The sequence below is a fragment of the Pleurodeles waltl genome, chromosome 2_1, assembly GCF_031143425.1.
Source record: "Pleurodeles waltl isolate 20211129_DDA chromosome 2_1, aPleWal1.hap1.20221129, whole genome shotgun sequence".
Classification (NCBI taxonomy): domain Eukaryota; kingdom Metazoa; phylum Chordata; class Amphibia; order Caudata; family Salamandridae; genus Pleurodeles; species Pleurodeles waltl.
In genome coordinates, this window is record NC_090438.1 from 194,011,611 (window position 1) to 194,031,762 (window position 20,152).

Below are 20,152 nucleotides of genomic sequence, written 5' to 3' on the forward strand. Positions count from 1 at the left end.
TAAGCTCACCTTTGTATTGTAGAAAAAAAGCACTACATAGGCCAAATTAATGAATAATTAATTAAATTAATTAATAACAAAACCACATAAACATAACGAAATATACTTGTATAACTAAATAGATATAAAAGTAAATAAACCCTGATGTGCAAGGGGTGTTTGATAACGTAAATGCTGCCTGTGTTTAGGAGACAGCAACTCCCTGTTGGTAGGGTAAAAGAGATCAACATACTGAATGGAGGTGCCGCTTGCGATCCCTCCCAGGAGGTCTTGCATCATGTTCAGTAGTGTACACATGTGCATATGGTATTAACTCCTTTTCTTTTTTAATTAATTTATTGACTTTTTCAAAATAAATATAGTCAATATATGATCAATAACAAATGGGATTCTGATGATTTTCCCCATGAAGAAAATCAAGTTTTCTTTTCACCTACCTGTAATTTGAACTGTCTGCCTTTAGCAAGGCTTAAGAAGTGTACATCTGAAAGCAAATGTTTTAACCTATTTGGTCCTCACTACGATGTTTGCAGGGTTCCCAGTGTGGTAATTTCACTCTTGCAAATCACAATTCTAGAAGGTACGCATATTCCCAGGTGTAGTAGTACCACACCATTATGAGTTTGCCCCTGAGGATTTGAGAATTAGCTCATAAATCAATGTTTCCATAATAATTTCCACATATATTTTACAGATTCCATGCCTCTTGCATGAATATATTCTAGCAGGCTTTACATGGCAAAATGGGAGCTTACCCGGTATACAGATATCCAAATTCGCCTGCACTGCCCTGGATCTCTCATAATATGGTTTTGTTCCCACGCATGAAGCATGCCACATATTAAACCATGCGTTCTCTTACCATACAAATGTATCACTTGCAACACCAGCTCCTTTATCCTGGGCTGATCACCACTCTGTTTCCTTCTTTTTATCTTTCAATATCAACAGGTGTGTAACCACTTATCCCATTATTTGCCAAGGAGTCCCTCTAGTTTCTTTTGAGAGACCCTCACCAGCTATTTTCACCCACAAGTATATTATTACTCTGGTTTACTCATAGCTAATACCATCATTATGGGGTCTCTTTCTTCCCCTAGCCAAGGTGGTGGTTTCCACATAAGTACAGGAAACTACTAGGGTCCGTGAACAAAAATATTAAAAAGCACAGTGCAAGTGAGAAACTGATCTAAAAATGCCTCTATCACTCAGCTACAATCCAACTTTACTATGGCTGGGATAGGGTATGTGTTGGACCTGGCTTTTTGACAGGGACATCCCCAAACTTTTTGCCTCCTTCCTCCTATTTTTTTCTGACCTGTTGTTGGCTTTTGACCTCTGGGCACTTTACCACTGCTAACCAGTGCTAAAGTGCATATGCTCTCTGTGTAAATTGTACTACTGATTGGTTTATCCATGATTGACTATTTAATTTACTTGTAAGTCCCTGGTAGAGTGCACTACATGTGCCTAGGGCAGGTAGATTAAATGCTACTAGTGGGCCTGCAGCACTGGTTGTGCCACCCACCTCAGTAGCCCCTTAACCTTGTCTCAGGCCTGCCATTGCAAGGCCTGTGTGTGCAGTTTCACTGCCACTTCGACTTGGCATTTAAAGGTACTTGCCAAGCCTAGAACTCCCCTTTTTCTATACATAAGTCACCCCTAATGTGTGCCCTAGGTAACCCCTAGAGCAGGGTGCTGTGTGGGTAAAAGGCAGGACATGTACTTGTGTGGTTATATGTCCTGGTAGTGTAAAACTCCTAAATTCGTTTTTACACTACTGTGAGGCCTGCTCCCTTCATAGGCTAAAATTGGGGCTGCTCTCATACATTGTTGAAGTGGCAGCTGCTGATCTGAAAGGAGCAGGAAGGTCATATTTAGTATGGCCAGAATGGTAATATAAAATCCTGCTGACTGGTGAAGTCGGATTTAATATTACTATTCTAGAAATGCCACTTTTAGAAAGTGAGCATTTCTTTGCACTAAAATCTTGTTGTGCCCTTCAATCCACGTCTGGCTAGGTTTAGTTGACAGCTCCTTGTGCATTCACTCAGACACACCCCAAACACAGGGTACTCAGCCTCACTTGCATACATCTGCATTTTGAATGGGTCTTCCTGGGCTGGGAGGGTGGAGGGCCTGCCCTCACACAAAGGACTGCCACACCCCCTACTGGGACTCTGGCAGACAGGATTGAACTGAAAGGGGGCTTGGTGCATTTCTTAGAGACTCTTTGAAGTCACCCCCACTTCAAAGGCACAACTTAGTATAAAACAGAGCCTCTGCCCTACCTCATCAGACACTTGCTGGAGAAGAAACCTGAACCAGAAACTACATCCTGCCAAGAAGAACTGCCTGGCTGCTCAAAGGACTCACCTGTCTGCTTTTCTACAAAGGACTGCTGCCTTGCTGTTGGCCTGCTGCCTTGCTGAACTGCCTGGCCGCTCAAAGGACTCACCTGTCTGCTTTTCTACAAAGGACTGCTGCCTTGCTGTTGGCCTGCTGCCTTGCTGAACTCTTGTCTGGCTGTAAAAGTGCTCTCCAAGGGCTTGGATAGAGCTTGCCTCCTGTTCCCTGAAGTCTCAGGACCAAAAAGACTTCTCTCTTCCTCTTGGACGCTCCGTGCGCCGAACTTTTCGACGCACAGCTTGTTCCGCGGCAAGAAAAACGCCGCACACCGACGCTGATCGACGCGATGTCTTCGGGGCGACCGAAACTTTGACGCACGGCCTCGCAAGGACAACGCCGCCCGACTTCCCGGGAGAAATTGACGCGACGCCTGCCGTAAGATCAAAACTTTGACGCACGTCCTCGCAAGGACAACGCCGCCCGACTCCGCAGGAGAAATCGACGCGACGCCTGCCGTGAGATTGAAACTTTGACGCACGGCCTCGCAAGGACAACGCCGCCCGACTTCCCAGGAGAAATCGACGCGACGCCTGCCGTGAGATCAAAACTTTGACGCACGGCCTCGCAAGGACAACGCCGCCCGACTCCGCAGGAGAAATCGACGCGACGCCTGCCGTGAGATCGAAACTTTGACGCACGGCCTCGCAAGGACAACGCCGCCCGACTTCCCAGGAGAAATCGACGCGACGCCTGCCGTGAGATCGAAACTTCGACGCACAGCCCCGCAGAACGACGTGCAGCCGGAAAACAAGCAGGAAAATCCACGCACAGACCCGGGACATCTGGTACTCCCCACAAACCACAGTAAGAGACTGTCCGCGCGCCGGAAAATGACGCACGACTCCCCGCGTGGAAAAATAACGACGCAAGTCCGTGTGTGCTGAGGAGAAATCGACGCACACACCAGTTTTCCACGTACCTCTTCTCCTGTGGCCCTCTGAGGAGATTTTCCACCAGAAACCAGGTACTTTGTGTTTGAAAGAGACTTTGTTTACTTTCTAAATACTTTAGACACTTTATATTACTTTTCAGTGATATCTTTACAAATTCATATTGCAACTTTGATCGTTTTGACCTGAAGGTACCCAGATAAATATTCTATATTATTCTAAACACTGTGTGGTGTATTTTTGTGGTGTTATGCTGTGGTGTTGTATGATTTATTGCACAAATGCTTTACACATTGCCTTCTAAGTTAAGCCTGACTGCTCGTGCCAAGCTACCGGAGGGTGAGCACAGGCTGATTTTGGATTGTGTGTGACTTACCCTGACTAGAGTGAGGGTTCTTGCTTGGACAGAGGGCAACCTGACTGCCAACCAAAAACCCCATTTCTAACAGTTTGTTTAAAAACAAATATAATGTGATAGGAACAAATTATGTGTCCTTCACAAATATCAGGTCAGGTTGACATGTTTCAGCCCACTCTTGCCCACAATGGACATTGACTTTCTTCAGGACCAAAGAATCAGCGGATCCCAAAGTGCCCAGATATAGGCTTTACCTTCCTGGACTTCTCAATTTAGTGCAATGACTTCTCAAGCTCCATACCTGTGGTGCCCAACTGCTCCTATGGTGAAGACATATATATCTAGAGGTCATAGTGATAATTAATATAATTTCTTTGATATAACAATGTTCACACCTTTTTCTAATGTTGAGCTGTTAACTCATACCTTACTTTGTCTATTACCCTAGATCAACTAACATATACCACATATTCAAAATGTATTTACATAGCCAAAAAGAAAATGAACATACAAATAAAAATAAAAATAAAAATAAAGATAAAAAGGGGAAGATTCCTCCCTATTTTTGTATGGCAGTCCCCCCGAATTCTAAGATGACCTTTATTTATTCAACACACACAGTTTTCTCCCATTTCACCTGCCTTATTAAGAGAATCACCTACTCCTCCTGTTTATTACAGAGTCACATCTCTTGATGTTTTACATCACTATAAAGGCAAGAAGATGTGAACATCATTAATCTGCTTACAATTATCATATCCTTTGCCTAAACCTTCCTCTATTAATCAGCTTTCCTTAAATTAATTTCTAATAGATGGGCATTATCAGAATGGGAAAAATTTCCTTGCATTGGATGCCCATACTAGCAGCAGGCAACAGATATAAGTTGGTCAATAAATAGTCAACAAACGGGGGTTCTGTTGGTTAGTCCGTACTCACTTATATGTAGTGGCCTCAATTGTTGCATTAACTTATAAAGATGTTATAAATCTTTCCTTGTGCTAAAATACCTTGCCCTTTCTATTCCTGAAGGGCTCCTGGTTGAAACAACCACAATGCAGTCAAATGTTGCTGTTTAAAAACACCAGCGTTTGGCTTGGAATGTACACAAGCATTAATATGTGGTAAAATGTTTCTGTGTCATTTCAACAAGCAGGCCAAACCCACTCATAATGTTAGGACTCTCTTTTCCCCATGTCCTAGTTATAATAATTATAATCACATACATTTTCAAGGTTGCCTCTTTCACATACTAGACTATGTTTATTTTAGCTCCTAAAACTCTAAACTTAACTTCCCAAAATCAGCAATTATATAAAACAGAGGGAAGGCCTTTTTTTGAAGAGGGCTACACAGTTGAGTAGCTTCTGCATTCTAACAACTATTAAAACATGCTCTGAATAGAAAACTAACCATGATTTATGGCTCACCCCTTAGTTCTTATCTTACAGAGGTAATTTCTTCCAAACATTATTAAATGCTTCTAATGTTATGTGGCCCTCCACTTACTTGTATTAAGGTCCTGAATTCGCTCAAGCAGCAGCTTGTATGACCAGGTAGTTACAAACTGTGGCCTGTTTAAGCTATTGCAATCAGCCTATGATTGCTCACAGCTGTGGATCAGACAGTTTGATTAAGCTGCTGCAGGAGAAAGCAATTTGTAAATAGGATGGTTATTTTATAATGCATATTTTTCAAATAATTCAAAAAAGGGAACAGCCTCCAGGCCATGATGAATTTATAAAACTGTTTTTTTAGGAAAGGTAAAAAAATGGGTGAATTAACTTTGCTCTAGTGTATGCTATTATTCAAATCGAAATCGATCTAGTAGCTCTCATCATCACATATAATCCACCAACCTTTTTTCAAAAATTACCCCACAACTGATACTTATCTTATCTCCTCTATATCGTTGGAACCTTGATAAAAGTAAACAGGAGTAAAAGAATAAAAAATAAAGAAATATTGACTATCTATGGAACTGGGCATAAGAATTTCTTCGGCTGTCTCCCATCCAACGTCTGGCCAAGCCCACCCCTGCTTAGCTGTCTAAATAAATCTTAAAGAATATATGTGTAGTTGAGTGTTAGTGCCCTGCTGGCTGTTCCTCCAAAGCCTAGAGACTAGCTACTATTTTATTTGAGGAACCAGGGCAAAAGGATTCTTTAGTTTCCACTTAAGAAAGACATAAGATAAGTCCACAGTCAAAATCACAACTCTATTATTTTATAGGGCAGAGATGTGCGTATTATAAGTGTGTCACGGTCATTTGGGTATTATTAAAGACTGCCATTTCCAGAAACACAGGGTATGTTTGGTTCTATGTCTTCTTTTACAGATTATTAATTTTTCTGGGAAGAATTATTTGGATGCATCTACTCTACTTCTTCCTTTCATGTCATCGTTACTCCACCCCATAGTTGGTACTAACTGTACAGAGTTGTCAGCAAAAGTCACCAATCTCTATTACATCACTTGGGCCCAAGGGATCTCATAATTAAAGCCCTGGTGATGTGTTTTCAAACAGTAAATCCAACGTTGTTCTTTTTATAGTAAGTTTCTGTCTGCATGTACATCTACATTGTCAAGGGCCTCCAACACCACCCATTTCAAATGGTCCACTGTATGTTGTGCATGCAGAAAATGACTACCCATGCGGGTTGTGATTCGTTGGTACTCCTATTCTCTCTTCTATGCGTGTCTTGACCTCCTGCATGTCATGCCTATATACCGCAGGTTGCAACGGATAATATACAAACGCTGACCGCTAACAATGGACCACTGTACACCTCTTAAAAGATTCATCATTGAAAATTCGAGATGGTGGGGTACAGGTGAACAATGCATGATAACAGAAACAGATAAAGCTACAGATGCACTTACTTTCAAAACATCACTAGGCAGATTGATTAACTCAAATGCATCTCAAAGCAGGGGGCAGAGTTTGCAAGGAGCAACATAAGCACTTGACTGATGGGGAGTAAACTCTCCTACACATATTTTCTGTCTGTAATACATTGTTTTCCCAAATGGTGTAGGCAATACGATGACCGCTAGTATCTCCTCTATGTGAACCTCTAATTCCAGCATCAGTGCAGAGAAGTTCTCAGGCTCGAGGATCCACCTCTGTACAAGAGAAAACATGGGTAGCACATGCAGTGAATGTGAGCTGATTACGGATGACAGATGGGATTACACATGAACACTAGATGGTGGTAAATAGTATAAAAATGCTAAAGAAAGTTTGTTTACGTTCTTGAATAAGGAGCAGTACTTCGAAGCATTAACAAGACCAGAAATGTGTACTCACAGATTTATTACCTCGTATGTGTGAGGATGTCCAAACGTTTAAAATTGTCATAGATTTCCAATAGTTCTCTGGAAACGTGTGACAGTCACAAGTTTCCAGGAGTCAACTCGGTGAGCTTTTGTGTTTTTTAACTTGCAAACATTTGAGCGGTTTTCAGCACTGGCCGTTGGGTGCTATTGGGCGCTATTGGGCGCTATTGGGCGCTATTGGGCTTGCAAAAATGGCTTTTCGTGAGTTCAAATGCAGTTTTTTCCTCAAAATGACAAATATGTTTCCAAAAGGAAGCGCTTTTCTCATCCCTTTAATCTATTTTCCTTCCAATTTAGGGCGTTGTTCCTGATCATTCCCGCCCTCAAAAGGTGTTTATTACTGTGCTTGACAGCCTTAACCTTTGATCTTTTGAATGTTTATTGCAACACTTACAGCAATGCAGCTCTGTGATAGTGCACATACTTCCGGGATTTCCTGCACTGGAATGCCCATTACCTTCCACCAGGAATAGGTTTACTTGCATGAAAATTTCTGTGTGAATAAATCATTTTACAAGTGAAAAACCCCCTTGGTGATTGTCAAAAATGGCTTATAAGTATTAAAAAAGATGATTCAAGAGGCAGCATTTCCAGGTCGGGAATGGAGTGAGTCGTCCTGTGCCTCATGTCAGGACCTCTGTGGCCTCTTATGCAGAATTACTGCCCCAGGACCGGCCCCACAGTCTTCAGCTGCTCTCTGCTGTTGCTGTGGTCCCTGAGGATCCCTCCATGGTGTGGAGACCTGAATCTGCAGGCTTTGCTGAACTTCCAGACGTACTGAGCCCCGGAGCGGCTTTCCTGACCTGCATTTTGGGTGCTCGGCTTGGCCATCCTCCATCAGGCCACAGGTCCACCACCCATGGCATCTACTGCTGTGCTTAGAAATCAGGGGTGCCCAGCCTAATCCTGCGCCAAGTTGGGGGCCCCCCTTAATGTCTGGCCCAGGGTTCCACCCAGCCGCAACATCCCCACATAAGAGTGCTGACTTGAGAAGGATCTTCGGAGAAAGGCCTCCCCCTGCCGTGAGTGTCTAAATTCTTGTGGGGGGCATTCGCAAGCTGAGGACAGACGAGGGGTCCTTGGGTTGCCCCTTGGTGTGCAGACCTGGCCCAGGGCGCAGCCTGAGCTCACGGGGTCATTCTAAGTCAATGTGATGGCCTACTGTGGCTACATTTCCATAATTGGAGGCCCACTCACCTTTCCTCCTAATGGCCTCTCTGGGGTGGAAGCCTCCTCTATCTGCCTCTGCATCTGGGGCCTGCCTGGACATGCACTGCGAGTGCTGTTGTTGGCCATACCTTGAGATCTCACCAGCACTGGACTTAAGGTGTCCTGGAGGCTCCCTTACCAGGCCTTGACTTGCAGGCCCCCTACTGCCCCTACAGTGCATACAAAGAGCCCATGAGATACTGTATAGCAACTAAATGAACCCTTTGCCACTATGCACTGGTCACGCCTCTAAGAGGAGCACACCCACAACAGTGTCCACTTAGGACCATTTTGGACTTCTCTTGGGTGGCTGGTGGGCACTCTGCGGGTGAACACCTGTTGAGCTTTCGAGAAAACACAAGCCCTGTGACATGCTTTGAGGTCTTTGTTGGGTACGTGCTCCCTCACCAGTGCTGAGTGCACCAGTGATGCCTGCTTGCCACCCCTTGGCAACCTTTGACACAGGTGCTTAATCTGCTAACTGGACCTTACCACCCTTTGCTTCCTCTGGTGACTGTGGTGCACCCCAAGCAGCTGGGTAGAAGGGGTACTATCACTTCACTGTATCCCTGACACCTTGTGCGCCCTTTGCCTGCCCGGCTACACCTTGCGATTCTCTGTGCCTGCTAAGGAGACCTCTGTCACGTTGCTTTGGCACAAGGCCTCAACATCGGACATGGACCAGTAAGGAAGCATCTCACTGTCGGCAGCTGGGAGATTCTTGTCAGTACCTATCACACAGGACTACTTAGACCAATTCCTAAAAGATATCAGTTCTGAAATATGCTCCCTCAAAACTGATTGTAAGTCCTGCCTCCAGGCCCTGCAGTGGGAAATATCCATATAGATGACCTGGAACACATGGCGGACTCTCGAACAGAAAACCAGGAAATTCTCTGGTGCAGAGTGTCCACACTCAAGGATCAAAAGGTGAAACTGCAGGCAAAGCAGCCAAAACAATATTCACATTTGGGGGGTCACTAAGGGCTCAGAAGGCAACAACATTATGGTATTCACTGCTAAACTACTGCAGATGATCCAGGGTGATCTACAGGCCCCTCCACCGACCCTAGACAAAGCCCATTGTGTATCTATGGCCCGGGGTGCCCAGACGCTGTCCCGACATCCTCACAAGGGTCTATTTCTTCACAGAAATGGAAGCCATCATGCAGACCCTCATGGGGAAAGCAGATTTAGTCTTCCATGGCCACACCATTCAACTGTTTTGGGACCCCTCCCCTGTCACGCTGTGCAAGAGACAGTGATTTCAAGCCATTCAATGATAAATTAAGGGACCTGAACATCCATTAGCAATGGGGCCATCCCTTTTCTCTTCTGTTTCATTGGAAAGGAAAACATCACTCTTTACGCTTTCTGCTGAAACTAAAAAGCTATTGGAAATCACCAACAACTCATCTAGCAGAGGTGTATCCCCACCCGTGTGACTGCCTGAGAGGGGCGGTGCTCAGCCTGGCGGACAGTATGCACTCAGTGACATGACAAGCCTACGAAGGGAACTGCGCTCCCGGAGGCTATACAAGACATTATTACCCACCTGCAGAACATGGAAACAGGTTCATCACCAACCACATCTATGATTGGCTGACAGCATCACTGATCAGGCTATGCTCCCCCTAGGGGAGTTGAAAGAGGCATCCTCATGATGTGCCCTTGCTAACCATGGGGCCCGGGCCACAGCTGACACAGGACCAAGTGCTCCAGAAGGCCCTGTTGACTGTGCATTTATGCTCACCCCTTTGCCTCTCCAGTTGATATGTCTTCTGTTGAAACAACAAACATTCCCTGAGACTTGCCCTCCTAAAATTAGTTACCAAGGAGGGTGACACCTCCGGTGGGACCTCTGCGCTTTCATGCCGGTTACCTCAGGACTAGGATGGAGCTATTAGGCCGTGTTAGCCTTTTGTTGTTCATTTTGTTTGTTTGCTTTTAATTCTTTATTGGTCAGGTGTCCATTCTCTCCTTGTCAGCACATCACACTACCTCACACAGGCTGGCATGACATTGACGCTGAGACTACAAAGTGTCCTCACACCTCTTGCAATACTTTAGCAAATTCCCCAGCTATCGGTCTGCCCCCCACCTAGAGAGAAGGTGCCTTATCTCTGAGTCATCCTGAATGTGACCCTCTATGCATCACCTCTTACACACCTGAGAGCACAGCAGCTACATTCACTTGCCCAGGCTATAGCCACTGCACAACATATTAAACTACCATCTCTCAAAATCCAGGGCCTGAACCCACCTAATAAGTTTAAGCAAGTCTGGCAATACCTTCTTCAGCAGGACTCTGATGTCATCTTCTTTCAGAAGACACAAATCCTGATGGAAGATTACCACTGTATGTCCCTCTAAAAATACCCCTATCATTTTTGGGTCCATACTCCTACTAAAGCACTGGGGGTGGCTATCCTATGGAAGGCAGGCTTTTGCTCCACAGTTGTGGAGTCAAACAAGGACAAAGATGGCCGTTATCTGAAACTGAAAATCCTACGGGACGCTCGCCCAATACACCCTTTAATATATACTCCCCCCAACTAGGTGCAAGATTCCTCCCTATGGTTACTTCTTCAGGAACAGCTGATGAATGAGGTGGGCACCATCATAATGGGTTTGACCTTAACCTGGTGTGGGACCCCAAACTTGACCACAGTTCTGCCTCCTTCCAAGGCACGGGGACGATGTCTGCTCAGATTAAGTGTGACATTATTGATCTGGGGTTGGTGGATGTGTAGCGATATAGGAACCCTGACACATGGGGCTACTCCTTTTACTCGCACATTCATGCCTAATACTCCAGGATTGATTACTTCTTCCTCATTCATTCTCTGCTCCGCAATCTGAAAGCAGCAGCCATTTCAAAATCCCAATCGCAGCCCACGCTCATGTGGGGCAGGTGGGGGCCGGGAACACTGGTCCAGAGTGAGGTCCTTAGAGACCTGGTAGACACAGCAGAGGGCCAAAAAGGGATCTTGGACTATTTTGAACTTCACGATCTCCTGCATGTATCCCCCATACACTAAGGGACATATTTAAGGCTACCATTGGGTGGTGAGCTCAACCATTGCTATTGCACATAAGAGGGAGTCTCGGCTGGTGGAAACAGGACTGGTGACTGAGATCAAAGACCTTTAGTGTCTTGATCACACTGCCCCCACCACGTGTAACAAGCAACAACTTGCGATTCTGCAGGGACAGTAGGTCCGAGTGATCTCTCCTGGTTTTGAAGCATCTATACTATGAAGAGGTGACAAAGCTGGTACCCTACTTACCCGTATGCAGCACCAGCTCCAAGCTTAGGCCCATATAGCAAGATCCAGGCGGATGATACAACATGGCCAACCACCGAAAGGGCAAAGCAACAAGCATTTCACAGCGATTACCAAACCCTTTAAACACAAAACGACATCCCTCGGGACCTAATAGATAGCTACTTACACAACTGCGATCAGGACCCCTTTGACCCACAGCATGCAGAATGTTTAGATGCCCCCATTAAACCAGCAAAGCTACACTGAGCTCTGCAAGAGCTCGCAGTCGGGAAGATGCCTGGCCCTGATGGGCTCCCTGTTACTTTTTACAGAGCATTTCTTCCCAACCTCCAAGATCACTTGCTGACACTTTTTAACTCCTTCATGCAGGATACAGGACTTACACCCACTATGGTGGCTGCCAGATCACCCTTATCCCCAGACCAGGCAAAGATCCCAAATTATGCTCATCCTATTGCCCCATAGCTCCCCTTAACATGGATGCCAAGATCTTCACATAGATCCTGGTCAACAGGCTAGAATACCACCTCTCTGGCCTCATAGACTCCAATCAAGCGGGCTTCATCCGCAATAGACAAGGCATGGATAATATCCACCAAATTGCAAACCTGGTATAAAAATTCCACCATTACAATATCCCTTCCTGTCTTCTATTGCTCGACGAGGGGACGGCTTTTGACAGGCTTAACTGGACATTTCTTCTTGCGGTCCACCATAAGATTGACTTAGTCCTGGGCATGATTACCAAGATCATGGCATCTTATGTCTGTCCAACTGCGTCAATCCTTTTTAGTGGTCAGACAACTAACCCGATACACCTTGCTAGAGACACCCAGCAAGGGTGCCCACTGTCGCCCTTGCTGTTTGCGCTGGCAATCAAACCCCTGGCCATCACTATTCATCAGATGGTGCCCACTGTGAGAATTCCCTTTGGTGGTGCTCCCATTAACTCAGTCTGCTACCTCCCTCCATGCTGTCATTCAGTGCCTCACAGCCTTTGAACAGGTCTCAGGTTTTAAAGTTAACATGACCAATTCATATGCCCTGAACCTAACCGTAGCTTAGCAGGACCACCCCCCGCTCTGCAAGTACTAGCTCCCTTTCAGTGTGCCCCTCACATCATCAGATATTTAGGCCTTAATTTAACCCCCACCTGATATCTTGGACACAAGCCAATTGGTCAGAATATCGTAGGTCCAATTTGGAAGATCTCCAGCACAGGAAGCCACTGCACATATTGTGGCTGGGCTGGCTTAACATTATTAAAATGAATGTCCTCCCTAGAATTCTCTACCTTTTTCAATCTTTGCCCACCCCCATCCCTCATGACTACATCTGTAACCTACATCATGATGTCACACTTCTATCGGGGGAGGTAAACGCCCCAGACTATCCAACTCAGACTAAATGCTGCCCAGAGACCGGGGAGGTCTAGTCTGCCCTGCTCTTCTTTGATTATTATTGGGTGGCCCTTCTTCGCTATATTTCCAAGTGGGTGGTCCACAAAAATGACAAGAACTGGTTCCACATGGACTGAGCAATGGCTTGTTGTCCCTCTGGTATTTAGTCTGGCCCCCCAAACATGCCCGACCAAGGAGTGTGTATTTTACCACCCCCATGAAAACAGTTCTCGATATCTGATGGACTTGTGAAGGGGCCTTACCACCTTCTCTTCTCACAACTCACCACTTGCTTGTAATCGGGACTTCAAACCAGCCTTTAACAACCCACACATTTTCCATCTGGGAGGCTGGTGAGTGTAGAACCCTGCATGATCTTTTCAAGGGCAGTGCTATTAATACCTTCAAACAATGCAAAGTTGACTTTAAAGTCCCTGAATCGATGCAACTGCAATACTGCCAAATACTCTGCAAAGTGCTTCACCCCTCTAATGCTCAGGGAGTGATGCAGGCCTATATCCCATTTGAGAATTTGGTTAGAGCATTTGATGGTACTAAAGGCTTGATCTCTTGCACCTACCAAGTACTCAAACATACAACACTGTTGCAGCTTCACACCTATCAATTGCAATGGCAGATTAGCTCTGCAGGGGGTATCTCACCAAAACAGTGGGAAATACTCTGGCATGACATCCCTAAAACTTGCAGAAGTATATTGCAGGTTGAGACAGCATACAAGATCATGACACAATGGTACCACACACCGACATGTCTCCACACCATCCACCTCTGTTGGCATTGAAACACTGAGCCAGGGGATTTGTGCCATATTTGGTGGTCATGTTCTCTCGTTATTACTTATTGGAAGGAGGTTCCGGGTCACATAAAAGACACTGTGAGATTCCCACTTCTTGCCTCTTATACCATAGTTATTCTGGGTATCCGGCCCCTTGAATTAGAGGTGATGACACACATTGACTGGAGGCTCATCCACATTCTAGGCACTGCAAAATAGTTCATAGCAATCCACTGGAGGAAAACCCATTGCCATGGCCATTGCCCAACGGTTTATTCATGTTTGACATGTTATGGGAGTGCAACTTCTGTCTCATAAGGTAACCCACTGATGCTAATTTTGCCCGTGTCTGGCAACCACTGATGACTTACTTTACTCATCCAGATAATACCTGTTTCACACCACCCCGGCTCAAAGCACTGCAAATATTTATCAGCCCCTTCACAATGTGGTACAGAAGCTGTGGTGCTTGACCCATGCTGTATCCCCCCACACTACTGGAGAGGTCCCCCTCTATACTAATCCAAGATGGTAGCCTTATGAACCATACCTTTGACCTATACTAATTTTATTGTTTGGTTTTAATGTCTTTAGACCCATGGCATGCCTTTCTGCTTGCAAAGCCCCTTTGTTGGCTACTCTGCGCCTGCACCACCTTTAGTGTACATTTATTATTTGAATATTGTTACTTGCTTCTGGACTATTGTACTGTTGTATGTAACCGTGACATGACCTTAGCATTGATGCATATGTCTTGTACTGTTTTCTGAAAATCTTTAATAGATTTCAAGCAAAAAAAAGAATGTTTGTATAGGTAAGATATATTTACACATGCACATAACTTTGGGAATTTGGACCCTTGTGTGTACTTTTTCTCACTAGGCTGTGCATACACTACAAGTAACAAGAACAGTCTGGTTATTATTACATAGCCTGGAAGCAGCAACTGTGACAGAAGCAAAGTACAACATCTATAGTTGTGTTGGGTAATAGAGAGGATTGCAGTGAGTCTCAATTGAATGTTCAGACCAAAAGATGATGTGAGCCCATATATAAACTCCTTGATAGGTCACTCATAAATGGGATGATTTTGCTTACATCTTGTTTATTTTTCTATCCAAAAAAAACAGTAAGTTAGCAATGAATCATTGGTCTACAAGATGTTGTTGGGAAATGGAGTGCTTGTCTCCAATGGGGTGAGGCAAGAGCGAGCTGTGGCTCAACTTACATAACGTCCAAATAAGCTGGCCCTAATGGTAAATTGAGTTCTGCGATCAAACCCTGGCCCCCTCTCTTCTTGTTAGCTCGGCCGAGACATCAAGAACCTCCTTAGAGAAAATGCATGTGATCCATACAAACAAATATACAGTAGTGAAATAAAGAACGTGAAAAGTAAATTAGTTAAAATTAACGAAGTGTAATAATAACATGATCGCAATTACAAGATAATTAGATATAAGGATCAAACATAATTTAAATAATGTCTTCACCAAAAAAGCATTGGAAATTTATTCAGTTATCTTTGTTGCCACCTGCAGATTGTTCCACGTTGTTTACAGGGCACAAACTGATATTTGCAAGGGAATGGAAAGTCGTGACAGAACACTTGTGAAATCCTTTTTCCATGAGGGTCAGGCCAGCATGGGAATCACAAACTCCACTGTGATGCTGGGGGACAGCCAACCACATAAGCATAGTTACAAAATGGGAGGCTGATCTCGACATTGAGACTACTTGGAATGTTATATGGCAAGACCTGTAAAGTCCTCAATATGCACCAACTACTAACAAAATTCATGTAGAATCTTAATTTGTTGGTACTTCATTTCAATGCTCCTGCATGCAATGATTGTCTTTCCTAATCGGATCTAGAGTCCTAGAATGTCGCAGAACCATGACTCACATGTCATGGACTTGTCCCAAAATTCTATGATTTGACACCTTATAACTGATATCACTAGCCTGTTACTTCTCTCAGACCCACAAATGCTGTTGTTGGGTGTTAGACCTGACAGCCTTATGGTGGTCACCCCTAACTTTTTGCCTGCCTCCCTTCACTTTTTGGACACTGTTTTTGCTGGTTTTAGGACTCTGCGCACTTTACCACTGCTAACCAGTGCTAAAGTGTATATGCTCTCTCCCTTAAAACATGGTGACATTGGTTCATACCCAATTGGTTTATTTAATCTACTAAGACCCCAGTAAAGTGCACTACATGTGCCCAGGGCCTATAGATTAAATGCTACTAGTGGGCCTGCAGCACTGATTGTGCCACCCACATAAGTAGCCTCTTAACCATGCCTCAGGCCTGCCATCTCAAGGCCTGTGTGTCAGTTTCACTGCCATTTCGAGTTGGCGTTTAAAAGTACTTGCCAAGACCTAAACTCCTGTTTTTCTACATATGTCACCTCTAAGGTAGGCCCTAGGTAACCCCTAGGGCAGGGTGCTATGTAGGTAAAAGGCAGGACATGTACCTGTGCACTTTATATGTCCTGGTAGTGTAAAACTCCTAAATTCATTTTTACACTGCTGTGAGGCCTGCTCCTTCCATACGATAACATCAGGACTACCCTCATACAGTATACTGTTTGAGTGGTATATTCTGATCTGAAAGGAGTAACAAGGTCATATTTAGTATGCCCAGAATGGTAATACAAAATCCTGCTGACTGGTGACGTTGGATTTGATATTACTATTTTAGAAATGCCACTTTTAGAAAGTGAGCATTGCTTTGCACTTAAATCCTTCTGTGGCTTACAATCCATGTCTGGCTAGGTTACTTGACAGTTCCCTTGTGCATTTCACTCAGACAACCCCAAACACAGGATGCTCAGTCACACCTGCAGACATCTGCATACTGAATGGGTCTTTCTCGGCTGAAAGGGTGGAGGGCCTGACACTTACATTTGAAAGGACAGTGGCCTGCCCTCACACAATGGACTGCCAAACCCCCTACTGGGACCCTGGGAGATAGGATGGAACTGAAAGAGGACCTGGTGCACTTCTAAGCCACTCTTTGAAGTCTCCCCCACTTCAAAGGCACATTTGGGTATTTAAACAGGGCCTCTGACCCTATCACCTCAGACACTTCCGGACAAGATACCACTAGTGAAGAAACTCTGAACCAGAACCTGCAACCTGCCAAGAGGAACTGCCTGGTGTCCAAAGGACTCACCTGACTGCTTTTCTACAAAGGACTGCTTCCCTGCTGTTGCCCTGCTGCCTTGCTGCCCCCTGGCTCTGCTGAGAAGTGTTCTCCAAGGGCGTGGATAGAGCTTGCCACCTGTTCCTTGAAGTCTCAGGACCAAAAAGACTTCCTCCTGCAAAGAGCTACTTGTGCAGCGAAAATTTGACACACAGCCTGCCAGAAACGACACACAGCCTGCATTGTGGTGAGAAAATCACAGCACACCAAACCGGAACGACGCAGCCTGGCTCCCCGAGAGGAGATTGACGCAGCTCCAGTGTTGCAACTGGAACTTCGACGCACGGCCGACTGGATCAACGCATAGCCGAGCCGGAATGACGCAGCCTGACTTCCTGCGAGAAGAATCGACGCACCGCCTGCTGTGTGACAGAAATTTCCCTGCATCCCCCACCGGATTGACACAGCTACTGTGACTTCGTCCTGCACCCCCAGGATTTTGCTGCATCATATCTGGGGCATCCGAAAACCCCACAACCCGAAGAGGATCCAAGTCCGCGCACCAGAAATCGACGCAAAGCCTTCCCTGCATGGAAAATTAGCGATGCATCATCTGTGAGCGCTGGGAGAAACCGAAGCACACCTCCCCGTTTTCAACGCATCTCCTCCTCTGCGGCCCCTGGAGTAGATTTTGAGCTCATACCAGGTACTTTGTGCTTGCAAGAGACACTTGTTGCTTTTTAAAGACTAAAGACTCCTTTTATCATTCTCTGAAGTGATATTTTAATGTGTACTTATTGAATCTTGATCGTTTTGACCTGCATTTATCCAGATAAATATTCTATATTTTTCTAAACACTATGTGGTGTATTTTTGTTGTGCTATACTGTGTTATTGCATGATTTATTGCACAAATACTTTACACATTGCCTTCGAAGTTAAGCCTGACTGAACAGAGCCAAGCTACCAGACGGTGGGCACAGGATAATTTAGATTGTGGGTGATTTACCCTGACTAGAGTGAGAGTCCTTGCTGGGACAGGGTTAACCTGACTGCTCTTCAAAGAGCTAATTTCTACCAATGGGTTACTCAGGTGAAGATGGCTCACATGCTGTTAGGGGTCCTTTTTTAAGGTTAGCAGACGTGTATGTCTTTGTATTGAACTTCGTTGAAATATTGTAGCCCACTTAACCTCCATGCAGCAAATCTGAATTTGTATAGCTCTTGCCTATCGAAAGGTAAACAAATAGGGTTTCAGTACACTCTATATAGCAGGTGTAGGTCCTACAATGGAGCTGATGGGAGCACTAATTAATCTAAAAGCGTACGCTATGTTTTAGACGTAGGTAGGACAAACCCGGTCTTTGCTCTTATTTCCTACATCTGTGATACGTGCAGCGCAGAGGTTGTGCTCACACAGTGCTGCTTCCACAGAATGAGCTTGGAAAACATTTTTTAGAACTTTTGGCGGTGCCCGTTCAGCAGATCAAATCGTAAGATTTCTATAGGGAAACATACAAGAGGGGCAGAAAGATATAGCAACAATATACATTTTCCTAAAACTTTTTATTACAATTTTACTTTTAATCCCATAAATCCTCCCAACTCAGAATCCTCAGGTTATTTTATGCTACTCTATGCTATACTATGCTTTGTAGTGAATTTGTGTAAATGGTGTTTTAAGTGACCTTTTGTATGTAAAGTGCAGTATCTGCCGAGACTCAATCGCATCGAATGTATCATTTCTGTGCTGCTTAAAGCTTCTCTGAGGAGCTGTGTCACCTCATGCTGGTCAAGAATTCATATTTTTATATGGCAAATTTGGAAGTTCGTACCTGATACTCTTATTAGAGATGAACATGTCTCTGAAGGTCTTCAATGGCCACATGCTGGAAGTATTCGTGCTCCCATGTAGCAAGTTCGGTAGTTTGTATTTGATACTCTTAGTAGACCTGAAATCCTGAAATTGTTTTTGAAGGTTCTTTAACGTTCATGTAATATTGATATAGACGCCTTTATTGATTGACAATTTCAAGATAACAGCGGGATTCAAATGTCATTGCAGACTCCAAGTGATGATAAAGTACAATCAAAAAACAGCTCATCATCAACTACATCCTTCACTTCATTCATCGATCCCAGGCTTCTGCAGATCTCACCCCCCACCAGTCCTTCAAGCTCTTGTGAGTGATGAACAGTGCGCAGGTGGTAGTTTAACAAAATGCTACTGGTAAATTGGCTTATTCCATTCCTCTATTATTTCTAGCTTGTAGCTCGAAATTTGAAACACCAAGACGAGAAAATGCCCGGAAAGGTTCTGTTGTCAATGTCAACCCAACAAATATCCGCCCTCAAAGTGACAGTCCAGAAATTCGCAAGTACAAGAAGAAATTCAATTCGGAGGTACTCTGTGCTGCCTTATGGGGTGAGTATGACAACTGATGCTTTCCAAAATATATACTGCGCTGTCGATGAGGGAGGACCATTATTAAAGAACATCATATTGGAACTAAGAATCCATTTTTGAAGATATCATCTTTGGGAAGTCTCACGGCGATACTGACTGCCTAGTATAATTTGGTGGTGCATTTCTATGCCTACCCCACCCAGTGTTTTTACAGTCTTTCTACAGATAGCTTTAGCATCTGTCACAGACACCATTGCATACAATACTACACAAAGTGGGCTTTGGGGCAGCACCTTGCTCTTAATTCAGTGGCTTTCCTGGCTATCTCAGTTCCCTGCTTTTTATCGGATGGCTTTTTTTGCCTTATACTCATGTTTGTCCTGTCCCGGTACATTCCTTATCTTTATCTTTATTCTCACTTTTGATTCGCTAGGTTGCAGAGTCATGGAACTATTTTTTTCTTTCAATTCTCATTTAGCACTCCAAGTGAGTACACATTCTGCATGTTTCCTTCCTCCTCTTCCTTCCCTCGTTCCGTTCGTTTTCTCCTGATCTTTGTCTCTCCTCAAACATTCTCTCTCTCTGTTATGAGTGGAATATTCAACTAGTTCATCATCACACGTATCTCAATGTATCTGAGCTATGAATGTAAACACTGATCCCCTGAGTCCTTTACAACATCTACCTGGTTCTCCTTCCATTACTGCCCCAAAGCTTGAATATTTGTCCTAAATGATGTTTTACAATTATTTTCTACCGAAATCACCTAATGGCTTTTTAAAACACCATTTGAAAAGCCACTCGACCAGTTTTGAACATGCTTAATGGAGAGTTTAGAAAATATTACACACAAAATAGAAGAGCATATTAAAGATCATATTGGAAGGGCAGTAGACAAAAAGGTTTTCA

At 44.4% G+C, this 20,152-nt stretch overlaps 1 protein-coding gene across 4 annotated transcripts in view; it reads left to right on the forward strand.

Annotated features, from left to right (window-relative positions):
- The window catches only part of NRK (Nik related kinase), a 720,008-nt gene that overhangs the window by 541,735 nt on the left and 158,121 nt on the right, over positions 1-20,152 (forward strand). For all 4 annotated transcript variants that reach the window (XM_069212387.1, XM_069212389.1, XM_069212388.1 and 1 more), the window contains 2 exons: positions 18,902-19,019; positions 19,103-19,261. In XM_069212387.1, the coding sequence (XP_069068488.1) occupies positions 18,902-19,019; positions 19,103-19,261 (277 nt within the window). The remainder of the gene's footprint in view (positions 1-18,901; positions 19,020-19,102; positions 19,262-20,152) is intronic.